The 19,795-nt window shown below is 39.2% G+C and overlaps 1 protein-coding gene and 1 pseudogene across 6 annotated transcripts in view; both read right to left on the bottom strand.

Annotated features, from left to right (window-relative positions):
* ARMC3 (armadillo repeat containing 3) overlaps positions 1–16,271 on the bottom strand; it is a 118,608-nt gene extending 102,337 nt beyond the window's left edge. For 4 of the 6 annotated variants that reach the window (XR_005217194.1, XM_037837839.1, XM_037837841.1 and 1 more), the window contains exons 1-2: positions 16,199–16,270; positions 12,457–12,505 (exon numbers count right to left, since the gene is read on the bottom strand). Coding sequence is in view for 4 of the 6 variants with exons in the window: in XM_037837839.1 (XP_037693767.1) it covers positions 12,457–12,504 (48 nt within the window). In the remaining 2 variants the exon portion in view is untranslated. Of the gene's footprint in view, positions 1–2,188; positions 2,403–12,456; positions 12,506–16,198 lie in introns of all 6 variants that reach the window. The other 2 variants (XM_037837840.1, XM_037837842.1) reach the window with 2 other exon arrangements.
* LOC119535530 lies at positions 602–1,070 on the bottom strand (annotated as a pseudogene).
* Positions 16,272–19,795: the final 3,524 nt, after the last annotated feature.

Below are 19,795 nucleotides of genomic sequence, written 5' to 3'. Positions count from 1 at the left end.
TTCAAATGTGAAAAGACATTTAAAGCACTCACAAATGTATTTCACCCATATACATTTAAACATATTATTCAGGCAACTACTCCAATCAAAACTGAAGAGGACATAATATCACTCAACCATGGTAACTGATAAGTAAAATAAATAGTTAAACTTAGCGAATGCTGAGAATGATGAGAATCATACTACAACTCTTTTTTTTCAAGTAGGGGAATTCTAGATTTACAAAAAAATCATGAGGAAAATGCAGAGTTCCCTTTTATCTCCCCATTATTAATACCTTGCATTAGTGTGGCACATTTATTACCACAATTATACTATAATTCTTTTGTTTTGTTTTGTTTAAAATATATATAATTTACATAGGCACACCCACACAAATGAGAAATAATGAAATGTTAATGGTAGTTAACTTTTCCACTGTTAGCATTTCAAGTCAGAGGGGTTACTGATAGTTGGACATAGTTTTTATCTTATTAAATTTTTTCCTGTATTTTCTAAATATTCTATAATGAACTTGTATTATCTTTAAAATAGGAAAAAAAAGTTATTAAAAAAATACCCCTTATACTCTCAAAGGAGATTAAGTCCAAAATGTATACGCTTATTCATTTCCATCTTCATTATCAAAAGAAAGGAGGCTATTGTTTTTTATTTGCTTTTGTGAGTTCTTTTTAACTGAGTCCTTCTTATTGATTTCATCTTCATTTGTCATTTTCTTTTTTGAGCTTGCTGTTAAACCTGAATATTTTTCATCTGAGGGACGCTTGACTGGTTTTCGATACGTGGCTCTTCCAGCAGCTGGAGCTGATTCTTCATCTGCTTTGGCAAACCTTTATCTCTGCTTTAATTTTCATGACTTCTTCTGCTGATGGGTCTCCCTTTTTCAAAACCACCACTTGAGGTTGTTCATCTTCTTTGTCGCTGTGATCACCATCTTCCTCTGGGAGCTGAGGCTGGATTCTCTTGGTCTCAGTAGTGGGCCCTTCCCTATAGCCGACCCTTTCCTTGAAGCGAGCCAGGAACGTGGGCTCAGTGGGCCGCACATGCGACACTTGGTTGCGCTTGCTCATGGCCGCCCCGGAGGAAAAATATACCATAATTTGTAAGAAAGAGCTCCCGAAGTAATGGTGACATGTTGTAAGCAAAAGAAAAAAAAACAAAAGCTAACAATGACCTGGAATTACAATTGTAGATTTTTTCAACAAAACTCAAGTAAAGAGAGTTTTACTTGTTGCCTAACTATATTTATTTTGTTTACATTCATAGAAAAATACAGGTTTAAGTATGAGTATTTGTGGTGTACTCCAGAGAAACATGTTCTTAAATCTAATCCATTCCTGTGGGTGTGACCCCACTGTAGATAGGACCTTTTGGTGAGGCTACTTCAGTTAAGGTGTGACCCACCTCAACCAGGATGGGACTTAATCCTATTACTGGAATCCTTTATAAGAGAATGAAATTCTGACGAAGAGAGAGAAAGCCATGGAAACTAAAAGCAACAAAACCCGGGAGAGAGCAGCAGAGGCCACATGTGGCAGAGGACACCAGGATCGCCAGCAGCTGGTCTTTGGGAGGAAAGCACTGCTCTGATAATGCCTGGATTTGAACATTTTCCCAGCCTCAAAACCACGAGTGACTAGATTCCCATTGTCTAAGGCAACCCATTTCATGGTATTTGCTTTGAGCAGCCTAGGAATCTAAAACAGCATTTAATAGGCCACAGGTAGAAGTTCCAAATTACCACAGGGAAAGGAGAACAAAGTTGCTCAATTCAGAAAAAAAGCAAAGAAAATACAAAATAAATACAGCATGAAAATAATAGCAAGGAAAAAAATGAACACAAATGATAGGAATAAAATCAAATTTATCCATGATAGAAATAAACCTCAGTGGCTTAAATAAATATCTCATTAACTAAGGTTGTCAGATTAGCTTAAGAGAAAGAGAAAAATCTATGTCTTCCGTAGACATTTTGCTAGATATTTCTTGCACTTTATCTTCCACAGTATTAATTCAGATCCTTCTGACCAATTCATGGAACATTTCTAGCACCCCTGAGTTTCCTGACACCCCTTACTCCAAAATACCACCTCCCCCCACACACAGATAACCATTGTTCTGGCCTCTAAAATAATTGATTAATTTTGTCTATTCTTGAACTTCATATAAATGAAATCATAGAACTTACTTTCTTTCCTGTCTGGCTCCTTCCACTTGTCATAGGTCTTTATGATTCATACTCATTGTTGGTTGTGTTAGTAAGTCACACTTTTTACGGCTACACAGTATTCCATTGTGTGAATATACCACTTTGGGCTACTTCCAGTTTGAGCCTACTAGGAATCAAGTTTCAGTGAATCTTCTTGTGCATGTCTTTTTGTAGATATATACCCAAGAGATACCTAAGAGGAGAAATGATGAGTCATAGGGGAGATATATATTTAGCTATCATAGATTCTGCTAAACATTTTTCTGAAAGCGTTTTATCAATTTACATGCTCATCAGCTAGGAGTTACAGTTCCAGTTGCTTCATGTTTTCACCAACATTTGGCATTATCAAGTCTTTTAAATTCACCTTTGGCCAGTTCTTCAATGGTATGTTTAAGTCCATCTGCCCTTCCAAGTCGTTCTGGTGGGACAACCGCCTTGCTGATGCTTCTCCTACTACTACGTCCCAACCAGATGCAGAAATGTCCTCATTACTTTTTAATCAAAGCTCTCTTCCATCTCTGCTACTAATTCTGATGCACAAGCATCCATCTCTCAGCTTTGTCTTCTGCTCCTTTGCTAGATGACCCACTCACTTTCTTTGCCTACTCACAGATGGGTTTCCTTTAGCAATGAGGCTTCCAGGCTTTGGGGGTGTCTTGGCAGCCGACCGGCAGTGGTGAGTGACAATTTGATTGTTCAGCTATTCTGCAACTTTAATGGGATCCCCAGTCCATTCACACCCTCTGCCTTCTATCCTCTATCACTTTCTCATTTTGTCACTTCATTTCTTAGCCTGCTTAGATTTTATGATCTATTACTTTAATAACACTCCTAACAAAAATTTACACCTCCTTGTCCTCCTGTTTTTTGTTTCTATTTTTTTACCAAATCAATTCAATCAAATGTGAGTGAACAATATTATTTGCTTTATTATTATTATTATTATTTACACCCAAGTTCAAGCACTCTCAGAGAATGTTACCCTACAGGGAAAAGTATTTTCACTATAAATGCATGATCAACAATTTCAAAAAGGCTCTCAGAAAGGCCTACCAAGCATACTGTATTTCTCCTGTAAATCTGTTTTCTTGTAAACACCCCTCCTCAAAAATTATTTCACACCATCTCTACTGTCCTTTATACTTGAACTTTCAACACTCCTTCTGTCCCTTTCCTCTATCCACCTCAGCAACTTCTCAGAGGAAATAAATTTATCAAGATGGAAACTCCATCAATTTCCAACTTCCAGATATGAAATCTACCTATCCCTGCATATTTTCTTCCTTCCCATTACAGAAAATGTTTCTCCTACTAAAGGTAATCTCATAATGTTAGCTGTGCATTGTTAACCCTCTGGCCTTAATTCACCCATTCATTCAATAAACATCGATGCTTTTGGGTTGTTCCAGTTTAGGATCCTTATGAATAAAGCTGCAATGAACATTTTCAACTTGTAGACGTACATTTGCATTTCTCTTTGATAAATATCTAGGAGTAAAATTTCTGGGTTGTCTGGCAAGTATGTTTAACTTTATAGGAAAATACAATTTTTTTCCAAGGTAGTTTTACCATTTTATGTTTTCACCAGCAATGTATCTGTATTAAGCATAGTATCTTTTCATTTATTTAGATTATCCTTAATTTGTCTCAGTAATGTTTTGTGTTTTCAGCATTTGGGAATTGTATTTATTTTGCTAAATTTACTGAGTATTTCATTGTTTTAGGTACCGTGTAAAATGATTTTTTTTTGGTATTTTCATGTATCTCTTTTTTCTTTTATGTGTTTTAAGTTCTGTTATTAAGTGAACAACATTTAGGAACATTCCTCCTCTTAAAGAATGGACTATTTTTACTGTTATGAGATGCCCATTTTAATTCCCTCTGGAGATATGCTTTGTCTTGAAGTTTACTTCATCTGCTATTAACACAAACACTCCAGCTTTCTTATGATCAGTTCTCGCATGTTATATCTTTTTCCATATTTTTACTTTTAACCTATCTGTATCTTTGTATTTAAAGGTTTCTTGCACACAGCTTATAGTTGGATCCTGATTTTTCATTTAGTTTGACAATCTGTGAATTTTAATTGGAATATTAGATCATTTACAGTTAATGTGGTTATTGATATGTTTGGGTTTTAATCTACCATCTTGCTATATGTTTTCTCTTTGTCCCATCTGTTCCTTGTTCCTTTTTCTTACCATTTTTTGGATAACTGATTTTTTTTTAGTATTCCATTTTATCTCCCCTATTGTCTTAACTAATTTTTCTCCTGATTATGTGTCACATTTTTCCACCTTCTTTGCATATCTAATACTTTTTTTTGGATGCTAGACATTATGAAAATTATGTTGCTGAGTGTCTGGATTTTTTTATTCTTCTCTTAAAGGATCTTGAAAATTGTTCTGGCAGGCAGCTACCTTGCTTATGGATCCACTTGATCTATTTAAAGATTATTTTTAAACTTTGTTAGGGCAGGTCTAGGGAAGACTGCCCTGGGACAAGTTCAGCCCTACTACTACTAAGGTGTAGCCCTTCTGGGGATTCTGTGTAATCCCCCAGTGTTCAGCAAGCTCTCTCCTCTCTTTCTAATCAAAATCTGAAGGTCTCCCAGACCTGTGTGAGCTCTGGAAAATATTCAGTTTACAGCTCCCTGAGAGCTGTTCCTTGCCAGGCCATGTGGAGTTTCACCCATGTAAGTAAGTAAGTTAGTAAGTAAGTAAGTAAGTGAATAATTCAGTCAAAGAATCAAACAGATTAAGCAGATTTCTGGAGTTATTTCTTTATGTGGTTCTGTCCTCCCTGGTACCCTTCCCTGAAGTTTCAGCTCCCTCAGTCTCCCTGAACTCTGACTTCTCGAAACTCTCTTATTTAAAAACAAAAGCAAAAACAAAACATTTTTTTTCTTGGATGATAATCATCCTCTGGTTACCCCGTTATCTCTTCTTCCCTTTCACAGTTAAAAATCTTACAAGCAATCTCCTTTTCTCCATTTCCTTACTCCTACTCCCTGGTACATATCTCCAGTCTGACTTTCACCCCCACTAGGCCATCATCTGCAATCTCCATGTCACCTACCACTTCCCAATAGTGTCATTTCATCTCTAGCGAGTTAAAATAATAAAACGATTCTTGAAACTTTAGAAGCTTATGACTAACTGCCAGGCCTCCATCTTTCCAGGTAAATTTTCAACAATTTTTATTCATGATAGTCTGAGGGCTGAAAATCCTTGGGCTTTCTTTTTGTTGTTGTTGTTGTTTTTTACCTACAGCTATATTCCTCTGAGCCTCTCCATTGCAACACTTAACAACACACTGTGTTGTTTCTTTCATTTACCCAGTTGTTCAGACCAAACACGTTGAAACATCTCTCCACACCTCTTTCTCACGCCTCACGTACAATCCATCGGCAAATCCTATCAGCCCCACCTTCAAAATGTGTCCTCTTTCTGGTCACTTCCCACCTTCTCCCTGGCTCCCCCCGGGTCTGAGCTGCCATTTATCTTAATACTTCTAGCCTCCAAATCGGTCTCCCAGTTCTCAGTTTTGTTCCATATTGTGTCTATTAAATGATCTAATTTTTTATCATAAATACAAATCAGATTTCACTACTCCTTTACTTGTACCCTTCCAATGGATTCCCTTTTTTGCACTTCAGAATAAAATCCAAACTCCTTACCATAGGCTAAAGGGCCCTACATGGTCAGCCTGCCCCTCCACCCCCCACAGGTCTGTGACCCACCTCCTGCTCCCTGCTTTCTCCTCTCCAGCTACTCCAACCTTGGCCTCCCTCAGACACCTCGAAGGAAGGCCTTGGTTATTGTTCTCTGGCCACGGCCACCTCCCCGCCACCCCCATATGTGCACAGCTAACTCACATATTCCATTTAAGTCTTTCTCAAGTGTGACCCCACCAGAAAGACCTGCTCTGATCTTCACCCATCACTTTCCACCCCCAACTTTACTTTCCTTCATTGATCTTATCACCACCTGAATTCTATTACTGTTGGTTTCTGACTGTCTCCTGCCTTAGAATGGAAGCCACATGGGGCCTGAGCACTGCATCCTTCAATAAGCCCAGACTGCGGAAGGGCACGTGCCTGAGGGGCATTCAGTGCCGGTTCAGCGCTTGACCGTTATTTCTCTATCCTCATCACCTACAACAATGCCAGGTCCTTAAAGGAATGGATTAGGTGCCTCTGAAAACTTCTCTTACATGGTTGTGGCCTTAAAGTGCCTTAACTGTGTACAGCAGACCTCAGAGATATTACAGATTCAGCTCCAGACCCCAGCAATAAAGCAAGTATCACAAAAAGCGAGTCACAAGGATTGTGTGGTTTCCCAGTGCATATAAAGGTTATGTTTACAATGTACTGTAGTCTGTTAAGTGTATAAGAGCATTAATTCTAAAAATACAATGTATACCGTAATTAAAACGTGACACAGATACACTCACGCACAAGCTGTTGGAAAAATGGTGCCAATAGATTTGCTTGATGCAGGTTTGCCACAAACCTTCAATTTGTAAAAACAAAACAAAACAAGAAAACCCACAATATCTGCAAAGTGCAATAAAGCGAAACACAATAAAATGATATATGTGTGGATTGTTGATGTCAGGAAAGAAGATTCTAAATCTGAGGTCCATGGAGCCATCAGTGGGCTTCAGGGGTATGTTCTCCCATGGCATGCAGAAATTTTGCTGTGCAATTTTGCAGGCAGAGTCCACAGCTACCATCAGATCTTCCCAAGTCTCCCTGATCCCCTGACCCCTTGATAATCACAGCCTTGGACTCCCACTTAGACAGCTTCCCCAACTTTCCAGCCAGTTACCTTCTCCACCAGTCCACAATCAGATCATATTTCCCTTCCATTTTAGAATTTTCACTCCAGAAACCTCTGAGTCCTTTGATATTTCAATTTTTTTAAAGCTTACTTGCATAAGCATGTAAATCCATATACTATGTTTAAACATGGATATGTGATAACATCCACAGAATGATTACAATTCTCGAAGGAGGGGAGTACCTTAAAATACAAACACTATGACGAATGCCATTTGATATTTCTTCAATGGTTTAGAAATCACTGCAGTATTTCACCATATCTGTTGTTCACCATTAAGGAAAAAGTGATATGGGCACTAGAAGCTTCAATAGAAAGAGGAGAAGCACCAACATTTGGCAAGGAGTGGAGAAACTTGGCATCATGTTTGTTTCTCCTACAGAGCTTGCAGCATTATAGTAATTTTTTATTTAAAAAGGCACTGAGAATAAAATGATAGCTACAACAGAATGCCACATGACTAAATAAATAATACTGTGCTGTAATTACATATCCCATCTGCTCTCCCATGAGGAAGCCACAGTCACCAACAAGTTTGTTGTGAAATTATAATTTCACGCTCTGTACAAAATAAATGATGAACCAAAATTATTTACAGAAAGAATGAAAGAAAGGGGAAGCAGTTTGGCTAAGCTTTGACATTTAAGCCCCAACAGTCAGAGAAGCCCCAGACTTAGAGATATTTTTATACCTCTGTTAAGGAAATAGACTGTCTAGAATGGCATTGCCCAATAGAGCTTTCTCCAACAACGGGAAACGTGTAATCTGCACTGCCCAGCTCAGCAGTCACAAGCCACGCGTGGCCATTGAGTACTTGAAATGCAACCAATGTGACTGAGCAATTGTATTTTTAATAGTTTGGTTTTGGTTTCACAACATTGTGAATGTAATAAGTGCCACTGAAATGCTCACTTTAAAATGGCTAATTTTACATTATGTCAATTTCTCCTCAATTAAAAGAAAAGGTACCCTTAAAGTGTGCAGGCCTTATATGAGTTTCAACAAGTGTCTCACCCATGTCACCAACACTCCAATCATCCCAGAAGGTTCTCTTGTGCCCCTTTTCTTACTACACCATTAACTCTCGCAGGGAACCACTGTTCTCATTTCAATCTCACAGGTTAGCTACCCCTGTTCTTGAGCTTCATATAAATAGAATTATACAGTATGTACTCTTTGTGTCTGGCCTCTTTCACACAACAAAATATTTTTGAGATTCATCCATGTTATTTTATAAATCAGTAGTTTGTTCCCTTTTACTGCTGGGTGTATGTATGAGAATACACATGTATGAGTACACTGTATGCATACAACAGTTTGTTTATCTGATCTCCTGTTGAGAGGCATATGGGTTGTTTCCAATATTTTGCTATAATGAATAAAGCCACAATAAACATTTTTTGTGGACATGTGATTTTACCGGGGGGGAGCAGTTAATTTTATTTAACTTCGAATATTACAAATTTAAATTTAAATAGCCACAAGGGACCAGTGGCTACCATATTAGGTACCACAGGTCTAAAAGAATACAAAATTATACACATGAACACAGCAGAAATGGGTGGATCATGGGAAGCAAGTGACCTTGAAACAAAAACTTTGTTGACCTCTGTTGGAATGTGTTTGTTGGTTCAGGGGTGCCGGGTCACGAGGAGCTGATTGCACAAGGAAAGGAGAGACAGACCACACCACAGCAGGACAGAACCACGCTCACCTCACCTGAGCTTTTGGTGGAGAATAGCTAGATATCAGTGAAAATCTGCTAAGTATAAAGGTCAAAATGAAAATCACTAAAATGGACTTTAGTTGACTTTACAACCTGAATGTAAGTAGCAAAATTTTAGAGCAAGGAGAGCAAGCGGGCAATTGTTTATACTGTATTACATATGTATGTTATTTATGGATTTATCCTATATTTTTTAAATTAATTCCTGGTGTTTTATTTATCTGTGATGAGGCAAAAACGTGGGAAAATTAGTCCCTATGATCCTTCATTTCTAAAACACGTCTAAGACTGAGACAAAAGAGTCAAGGTTGAGTTTTGAGCCTGATGAAGAGAATCCAGAAAAGAAGCACAGGCTCAGGGGCCCTCCCGCTCTTCCAGGGAATTGGGTTTTGGTTGCCCCACTCCTGCCCTGCTCTACCTCAGTGAGCACCTTGCTGAGCTCCCCACCTGCCTCCAACTAAAAGAGGGAAAGTGCTAGTCCATTAACATAAACATTCAGTTAACGCGACACTTTGTCCTTAAGATTCCTGGGCCAGGTCATAGTCTCCTGGGAGTTTAGACACAGTGGATATACCCACTGAAATATGAAGAGAATAAAAGTTCCAAGCTCATAGGCTGGAAGACTGGACCACGAACCATGATGGGCTCCCCTCTGGTGTCTGGGGACTTAAGGGGCCACTCGTCTCCCAGCACTGATGTTCTGTCTCCTTTGACAGTCCATGCAAAGGTCCACACTTCCAGAGAACAGTGAGTGGCAGTCTCAGCTATGTCACTATTGATAATAACGGTGTCTATGACATTCTTACGTAGTGTGATGGTTCAATGCTGTACGTACCCCAGAAAATATCATGTTCTTTTAATCCATTCCTGCGGGTATAGACCTATGGTAGTTGGCAACTTCTGATTAGGTTATTTCAATTGAGATGTGACCCACCTCCTTCAAGGTGGGTCTTAATCCTCTTACTGGAGTCCTTCATAAGAGGATAAAGGACACAAAGTAAAAGCCCCAGAGAAGCTGAGAGAGGAAGCCACTAAAGCCAGAAGCTGAAAGCAACAAAAACTGGGAGAGAAGGACATTGCCAAGTGCCTGGCTATCTGACAAGGGAGCCCAAGCTCCCTGGTAGCCAGTCTTCAGGGAGAAAGCATCACCCGTTGATGCCTTGAGTTGGACATTTTCACAGCCTAGGAACTGTGAGTTTGTAAGTTAATAAATCCCCATTGTAAAAGCCAACCCAGTTCTGGCATATTGCATTTCATCAGCTTTAGCAAACTAAAACACCAGCATCAGGCACTGGTCTTAACAACTGCACATCTCACCTTGCCTGGCCACCTAGGAAATGGGTATCTTACTTCTCATGTGTTGCTCATTGGTGAAGACATGCTCAAGGTCAGAGATGACAGATGATGGCACAGGGATTCAAACTCAGGCTGTAGAGTCCCCACACCCCATACTCTCAGTCACTGAATACCCTGCCTTCCACTGACTGTTGCCTCCTAGGGACATTCATGAGAGGAATTTTTTATGCCATCATTCCACAATGTTTGCCTGTTACTGAAGGATCCCAACCTTTCAGCCAGACATGGAAGTGATTTGGGAAGGCAGAATATTGTCGTATTTTGTAGCTCGAGACATACCTTCCAAACATCTAGGCATCTTAGCTTGTGTTTTCTTTTATGAGGAAGAATGGAGATCAATAAAATATAAACATGCATATTAACGTATGTTATGACAAATGATGATATTAAGAAAAGCAAAGAGGATTTTTTTGTTTGTTTTAATCATACCACCAAACATTCTTCTTACTGTCCTTATTTACCCATTTTAAACAGTAAATTAAAGATGAATAAAAATTAAAATCTTTGGAAATGATGGTTTAAAGAAATTCTTTAAGAAGCAAATGACCATTAGTTAACATGGAAGTATCTAAGCATTTATTCTATTAAGTAGTTATATATCCCTCATTTAAATCCTGTCTTCATTTTGAATTTGTACAACAAAGCTTACTTGGACTTTGAAGAGATATACCCTGGAACAAATTCCAAGTTAATGTACTGTAAACTGTGGTACACTGTTTTGAAGGATGAAAATTTACAAGATAAGGAAGAAGTTAAATGGTGTAATACTCCATCAGTTTTGGTAGCGTGGAAGTCTGAGTAGGGTAAGGATGGAAAGACCCTTGAGAAAGCACTGACTCCGGAAAGAGCGGCAGCGTCAGGAACCACAGCTAATTGTCACACACGCCCAGGCTGCGCCATGCTGCTGTGAACCGACGAAGCGGGGGCCATATTTTTGTTAACACTCGGATTGGAATCGTGTCTCAAGGCCTAGACTGTGTCCCCAAGGACTGGAGTGCAAAGGACAAAAATGAGACATTATAAAATCACAGGAAGTGTGTTAGTCAAAGGTATACCAGTCCTCCAATTCAAATTTTAATCAGATGTGCTTGTTGTCTACACTGCGTTTGTGCATCCCTGTCTGCTAAAAAGATGCCAATAACATATAAGGCAGCAGAAAAGGAGGTGATGCAAACCTACAGGGTAATGAAAAAGTAAGAGATTCTGGAACATTTTCGGGGTCTGTCCAAAGTAAATCAGCCACAATGATGACCTACGTCACAAGACCATAAAGACCAACTCTGCAAAGCCCTCTTGGCCCGAGGCGGGCACGACCAATGTCCTGGGTTTCTCGTGTCTGAGTCCTGGACTGTCCTGATGATCCCACAGATCCCACAGAATTGCAATAGATCCTATTTACTGAGCGATCACTCTGTGCCAGACACTGAGTCTTCTATTTACATCATTTCATTTAAATTTAAACAATAACCTCAATGAGTTGGCTATTAAATTCCCATTTAAGAGACAAAGAGGAAATGAAGCAACTTAACCAAATTTGGCAAGTTGGCCTAAATAACTTGGTTCCTGAGACGCAGAGCCGGGCCTGAGGTTGTGTTCATAACCCCCGGCTCTGGGGTTCCCACGTTAAGCTCATGTTTCTCCAAATTTTAAAATCCCACCAGTCTATGGACTGAAATAATTTCTTTTTATTCACATTTTATTTGAAGAAAAATCACATCGAACATTGGTTTCAAAATGTTTCTAAGCTGAAAATTGTCAAAGGGCCTTTTCGATTTTTAACACAGTTTTTCAGCCATTCCTAAACGCTAAAGAGGGAAGATAGAACTGTGCTTTTAAAAGAGAGAGGCAAGCGCTTTGTGGGGTGGGGAATGCATCACTTAAGCATTTGGAATATGAAAAAGATGATGGACCCAGGCTTCTCTCCACATAGATGTCCAAATGGCTAAACTCATCTTCAGAGAAACTTATATGCATATCTAGTAGCTGTTACAGAACCTCTAGTTATTCTTGAAAATTCACTTGGATAATTACCTTAATGAGAGACTGGCAGATGTAAAGTATTTAAAAGAACAAACCAAAGGTATTATTCATTAACGAGGCTTATAAACATGCCATCCACATACTGGAAAAGCTAATAATTGCTCTCTAATTGTAATAATTATGTAATGACAATGTTGTAAGTGTTTGTTATCCTTAATCAGACTTTGGACTTCTGCCACTATGTATTCACATATACACTGTTACGTGCCAAACTGTTTTAACAATTTATTTTGAAACTGGTTGTTAAAGTGCTACCAGTATTCAAATCAGAAACTTACCACATCCTTAGGAGGAGGTTCTACTTCCTTCTTTATCTTCTTACCCATTCTAGAAAAAGATGCAATAAATAGTTAGTGTCATTCTACATTAAACATGTCCAAATTTCTCTGTTAGCTATATCCTTGGAAGAAGGTTTTAATTCCGGCCTCACATTTTTACCTATTCTAAAAGAAAATGCAGTACCTGTGGATATTTTTCATATGTGCAAATATATTGCCTATTTCCCTATTTCTGACTCAACCATTTTAAAGGAATCTGTTGATAAGATTGTTGCAATTTGTGGCCCTGGCTTCCAGTTTGGAAAGGAGGTAAACATATTAGTGACAAAACTTTTATTTACATAACAAGACATAGTTTGCATGTTGACAACTTGTCTGTGCAGGGCTCTAGAGCCTAAATCCAAGTTACATTGTGGACCTGCAAGAATGCAAGTTTGACAAAGGCAGGGATTGTCGTCTGTTTTGTTGCACTGATGTACCCCAAGCACCTCAAATGGTTTCTGGTCCACAATAGGCATTTGATGTTTATAGAAATTATTAACTCCATTTTTTTCCTAGAAATAATGATTTTGTGAATGGTTTCCAAGATCCTACCAACTCTGAATTAACATTTGTGTATTTACCCAGGTAACAGAAAGTTTTCTCTAATATAATCCATAACTCAAGTAAAAAGTGAGATTCAAAGAGAAGTATTGTGGGGAAATTGGGAATACTCCTTGCAAGACCTTTTTCCAGCTGCCCTCATAAACCCAGGGCCGCATGAGAAATGGGTCAGAGGAAAAGAATAGAGCTGACATGCCATGGGCTACTGGATGTTGGCTCCAGTTAGAATGGCCCTAGACATCTTTCTAGTTTTTCCCATTGAGAGTTTATGTTTGCACCACAGCAATCCCCAATGTTATATTCTAGTCCCAAGGAACTCAAGGAAACCTGAGATGGGGAAAAATGTACAATGTCAGGGTTGGTTCAAATGGCTTGTCAGGGATCACAAGCAACCCTTATCATTACAGACGCTGACCAGAATTTGTCACATACATTAAGAAGCCACATGATCACAGAAACTCACAGGGACTTCTGAAAGACATCTATTCCATGTCCCTAACTCGAGGCCACATAAATTTAAGATCTCTGATGCTCTGGTGTGCTGGTTTGAATCTATTATGTACCCCATAAAAAGCCATGTTTGTTTAATCCAATCTTGTGGGGGCAGACCTATTGTTGGGTGGCACCTTTTGATTAGGTTGTTTCCATGGAGATGTGACCTCACCCATCCAAGGTAGGTCTTAATTAGTTTACTGAAGTTCTTAAGAGAACTCAGAGCTGACACAGACCCAGGCACTTGGAGATGCAGACAGAAAGATGTTTGGAGATGCTAAGAGATGAACCCCAGAGTTTACCCTGGAGAAGCTAAGAGAGGACCACCAGATGCTTAGAGAGAAACACGCTGGGAGAAACAAGCAGGGGCACACAGGAGCTGAGAGAGAGAAGCTAAGAGAGACAGAAGCCCAGAGACACTTTGGAGAAAGCCGTTTTGAAACCACAACCCCAGAACAAAGGACCAGCAGACGCCAGCCACGTGCCTCCCCAGATGACAGACGTGTTCTGGATGCCATCAGCCGTTCTTCAGTGAAGGTATCCTCTTGTTGATGACTTAGTTTGGACACTTTTATGGCCTTAGAACTGTACATTTTTAACCTAATAAATCCCCTTTATAAAAGCCAATCCATTTCTGGTATTTTGCATAATGGCAGCTTTAGCAAACTGGGACACCTGGCTTACTCTACACTGCACTACTTCACCCTATATTCAATATATTAAAATATCAAAATGTACCCACATTCCCCATCAAATATCATTTTCATTATTAAAAGTTCTTAAATTTGCATTTGAAATCACTCAGCAATCAGTTTGTATAACTGGGAATCTTGCAAAAGGAGAAAATTGTTTTCCAATACAGTGAAATTTTAATATTCATGAAATATTTAATTTAATATTGATGACTTTTCAACTTTTCATATTTCAGAGCCATTTTTTTTTTTTTCAAATCTCAGACATCTTTCATAGGTGCTTGAAAAGCTCACAGGCCCTTAGCCTCCTTGCCTGCAATGCTTCAAGCAGACACGTGAAAACCACTCTGGACAAATGAGAACCTATCCTATACTTAGATCTCAAGGAAAAGAGATTTCATATTTCTTCTTTGTAACCAATTCTAAGACATAGCAGTCTTTGATTTATAAAAGAATTCCTTATGAAAAATATTCAAGAAGCAATTCAATTACAACTATATAAAGTTATTATAAATCATCTGATTTTCACTCAGGAACTTATTTTTCCTATTTTAGGACAGTATTTTTGAGCATTGCATAATAAACAGTGCAGAGGCTGGAACATCCTTAAAACAACAGTATTGCAACGACAGAACTGGTCCTGGGCGACACTGTGAATTAGGAAGTTTGTGTATTTATTGCCTTCTCGGGTATAACACTCAATGGCAGAGAGAACATAAGCTGACATAAGCTCAGTGGCAATAAGCCTCAGAGAAGGCCCTAAGACTTTTTGTTAAAAAATTTGTAAACTCAATATTTCACGTAAAATCAACATGATACAACTAAATTACCTTATAGTATTTTATCCTTTAGAGATTTGTTTTCCTTTAAGGTGACAAAGATGTCAAGTTAAGAAAATACATCCCTTTGATTTTTTCAAGCACTTGAACTAAATCTGTTCCCCTGAGTATTTCATCACTCTGCCCGCTGATATTTTTAATAACTTTTTTTTCTTGTAAAGACAATAGATTTCATTACAGAGGATTCAGAAAACAAAAAAGGTCACAAAATAAAAATCACCCAGACATAAGCTCAGAGAAATCAGCATTATTAGCATTCCGGTAGACTTTGTGTGTGTGTTTGTGTGTGCGTATGCACACACTGTCTATGGTGATTTTACCATCCTACCTAAATTTTCTCTCCCCTATTCCCACCTTTCCTTCCTGGGACAATTTTCTTTCTATGTTGTTAAATAATAAATACACAAGTTCATGAAGTATCAGTCGTGTCTATCCTATGTGGATCTAATCATCTCCAATGGATCAGTATGTCATATCATTTAAAATAATATTTAAAAATCCTTTATTTATCTAACCAGTCTCTTGTTGAGCTTTTGTTTCCAATTTTCTGCAATTATGGACAAAAATATAAATTTTTTCATCCACAACCCCAACTGTTTCATTAGGATAAATCCCTGGAAATAAAAGAATTGGATGAAAAGTTATTAACTCTACGACACTGGATATGGGAAAAAAAAAAAAAAAAAAAAAAAAAAAACGTATTTAATTTGCATTTTTTTGATTGTTGGAGAAGAGCCCACTTTTTTTCCCATGAGTTTATCGATCATTTGCATTTCTCTTGTGAACTTTCAGCCTATGATCTTGGGGGAGAAGACTTCTGGGGGAGTTTTGATAAGTTTTGAGTCGGGGTCCACTTCTTGAGTTGCTTACAGTTAATTAACTGAATCTTAGGCGCTCAGGTTCCGCCTTGGAATCCCAGTTTTGTTCCCGGTTCAATGGGAGGTAACCGGGGTCACAAAGCCCACCCGAACCCCGTCTGACACCGCGCGGGCTGGATAGGGGCCGACACCCCTAACAAGGGGTTCCCTCGGTAGCCCCAGCAGTCCCCACCCGCGCGGCTCCTTCTCCGTCCCCAAGCTTTGCCCGGGCCTCTGAGCAGCCGCGACCCGCCTTTACCTGCCGGGGACTCCGCCGAGCAGCTGCTCCTCCGCCCTGGCAAACCGCGCCGCCGCGCGCCTCCGCGTCCAACTGTTGTCTCTGGTTGCTAGGCGACGCCTGCGCTGCCGGGACCCGCCTCCTGGTCCACTGTTGTCCCGGGTTGCTAGGAGACGCCTGCGCGCCTGCGCCCTGGAACAGCGCCCGGATGCTGCGGCGCTCGCTGCCCTTTCCCGGCCGGAGAGCCACGTGTGTGCTGAGTTCCCCGAGTTCAGGGGTTTGGGGCAGAATAGGAACCCGGAGTCCTCTTCTTCCCAGGTGTGGTGGGAACGCTGTAAATCAGGAGGCGGTGCAGCCTCAGCTTCTGGCCAGGGACTGGGATGGGCTCGCAGCGCTGAGAGGCCCTGGCATTCTGCCCACCCCAGGCCTCCGCCGGGGTCTCGGTGCTGAGGACCTCACATCGCCGTTTCCTGCCTGGACCCTCCCGCTGCGGACCTGCCTTCCCCACTTGGCGTGCACTGGGGCATCCAGTTAGCAGACGCCAATCTGTTCCTGCAGGATTTATGACCCCGCAAAGCCTCCACTTCTTCCTGTCTTTCCTCTGTCGTTCTTCCCAATGGCCTGGATGTAGAAAGAACCTGTTTGCCTACTTCCTCCACTCTCCCCGAATTCCCATCCTCAATTAAGTCAGCAGTTGGCCTTCTACATTTTGCCCCCTATCTGTGCCCTCTCTTCTATCTTGCCGTCACCCCAATCCAGGTCACCATGTTTTAGACTTCTAGCTGATGACTTCAATTTATCTCCCCTAACAGTTCTTTCTGCATACCACAGACAGGTTAACTTTCCAAAAATCATGGCTCTGGGTTCTGTCACTCCCCTACTCAAAAAATAATTCAGTGGTTCTCTAAGAGAAAGTCTCAGCCAATTAGCCTAATGCCCACAGCTGCCTCTTCCATCCCTAATCTGTCTTTGCAGCCTCATCTCATCACTCTCCCTTCCACCCAAGCCCCAGGCAAAGTGGACTTACTTTTCCCCAAATATTTGTCAAACTTTTCTCCTCTAGTTCTTTGCACACAGTTCTTTCATCATTTCATCTGTTCACGAAATATTTATTAAATACCTACTATTTGCTTGGCCATTTGCAACTCCTGGAATATTCTTTCATCTCTACTTATTAAAACCAGCTGAAATGCCGTCTTCATTTTAAAAAATAAACACCTCTTTGAATATTTTTAGCAAAAAGTCTCCCTGTCTTCAATTCCCCTGCACTTGTGAACCCCATCTCTCTCCTGCTTCTATTATTCCCCCACCCTAAAAGTAATAGAAACTTCTCTTTTTTTATTAGAGAAGGTTTACAGAAAAATCATACAGAAAGTACAGGAGCCATATCCTCCTCCACCCTGTTTTTCTTATTATTAACACTGCATTAGTGTAGTAAGTTTGCTACAGTTGATGTAACAGCATTATAATTATACTATTAACCATAGTCCATAGTTTATATTAGGTTTTATTGTTTGTGTTATACAATTTTATGATTTTAAAAAATTATTTTTTCTGGTAGCATATATAAAACCTAAGATTTCCCCCTTTTAATCATATTCAAATATACAATTTGGTGGTGTTCACTACTTTCACAGTATTGTGCTACCATCATTACCAGCTATTACCAAAACTTTTCCATTCCCCATACAGAAACTCTGTACCAGTCAAGCATTAACTCCCCATTCCCTATGCCTACCCCGGCCTCTGGTAACCCGTATTCTAGTTTCTGACTCTATGAATTTGCATATTCTAATTATTTCATGTAAGTGAGATCTGACAATATGTCCTTTTGTGCCTGACATATTTCTTTCAACATGATGCCTTCCAAGTTCATTCATGTTGTCACATCTATCAGAACTTCATTCTTTTTTTATGGCTGAACAATATTTCATTGTATGTATGTGCCACATTTTGTTTACCCATTCATCTTTGGATGGACACTTGGGTTACTTCCATCTTTTGGCTGTTGTACATAATGCTGCTATGAACAGTGGTGTGAAAATAACTGTTAGAGTTCCTGCTTTCAATTCTTTGGGATACGTAACTAGAAGTGGGATTGCTGGGTGATAACGGTAATTCTATACTTAACTTTCTCAGAAACTGCCAAACTGTTTTCCACAGCTGCTGCACCATTTTACATTCCATAATGAATGAATGAGTGTTCTTATTTCTTTTCCTTTGTTTAATTTTAAAAATTTTTTTTATTTTTTTGGATATTAGCTGTTCTAGGGGATGTGAAATGGTACTGCATTGTGGGTTTTAGTTCCATGTCCCTAATGGCTAATGATGTCGAGCATCATTTCATGCTCTTTTTGGCCATTTGTATATCTTCTTCAGAGAAAAGTCTATTCAAGTCTTTTGCCCATCTTCTAATTGAGTTATTTATCCTTTTCCTGTTGAGTTATAGAGTTTCTTTTTTATTCTGGATATTATACCCTATTCACATATGTGTTTTCCAAATATTTTCTCCCATTCAGTAGGTTGTCTTTTTACTTTCATGATAAAGTTCTTCGATTTACTAAAGTGTTTAATTTTGTAGTGGTCCTATTTATCTATTTTTTCTTTTGTTGCTTGTGCTTTGGGTATAAAAGAAACCATTGCCTACCACAAGGTTGTGGAGATACTTCCCTACTTCCCTATGTTTTCTTCTACTCATTGTATAGTTATGGTTCTTATGTTTAGGTCTTTGATTAATTTTGAGTTAAATTTTGTATATGGTGTGAGGTAAGATCCACCTTCATCCTTCTGCATGTAGATATCCATTCGTCCCAGCAGCACTTATTGAAGAAATCATTCTTTCTCCATTGGCACTATGTCAAAATTAATTGGCCATAGTTGTGAGGATTCATTTCTGAACTCTGAATTCTATTCCATTGATGTAGATGTTTGTCCTTGTGTCAGACCATGCTGTTTTGATTACTGTAGCTTTGTAATAAGTTTTAAATTTGGGAATTCTGAGTCTCCAACTTCATTCTTCTTTTTCAAGATGGTTTTAGGTATTCAGTGTCCCTTTCCTTCCTATATAAACCTGATTATTGACTTTTCCATTTATGCTGGCTTTTGATTGGATTGGATTGAATCTGTAAATTGCTTTGGGTAGCGTTGACATCTTAACAATATTTAGTTCACCAATCCATGAACATGGAAAGCCCTTCCATTTGTTTAGATCTTCTTTGATTTCTTTCAGCAGTGTTTTGTAGTTGCCTGTGTAAATGTCCTTTACATCCTTGGTTAGATTTATGACTAGATATTTGATTCTTTTAGTTGCTGGTGTAAATGGAATTATTTTCTTGATTTTCCTCTTCAGATTGTTTGTTATGAGTATATAGTGATGTTAGAAACGCTACTGATTCTTTGTTTGTTGACCTTGTACTGCATCACTTTGCTGAATTCATTTATTGGCTCTAACAGCTTTCTTGTAGATTCTATGGGATTTTCTCTATATAGGATCATGTCATCTGCAAATAGGGAAAGTTTTTACTTCTTTCTTTCCAATTTGATTGGATTTTATCTCTTTTTCTTGCCTAATTCTTTGGCTCTAACTTCTAGTACAATGTTGAATAACATTGGTAACAG

The sequence above is a fragment of the Choloepus didactylus genome, chromosome 5 (assembly GCF_015220235.1).
Source record: "Choloepus didactylus isolate mChoDid1 chromosome 5, mChoDid1.pri, whole genome shotgun sequence".
Lineage (NCBI taxonomy): Eukaryota > Metazoa > Chordata > Mammalia > Pilosa > Megalonychidae > Choloepus > Choloepus didactylus.
Note: the sequence above shows the minus strand (reverse complement) of the source record. Positions and strands in the feature narration are given on the sequence as shown.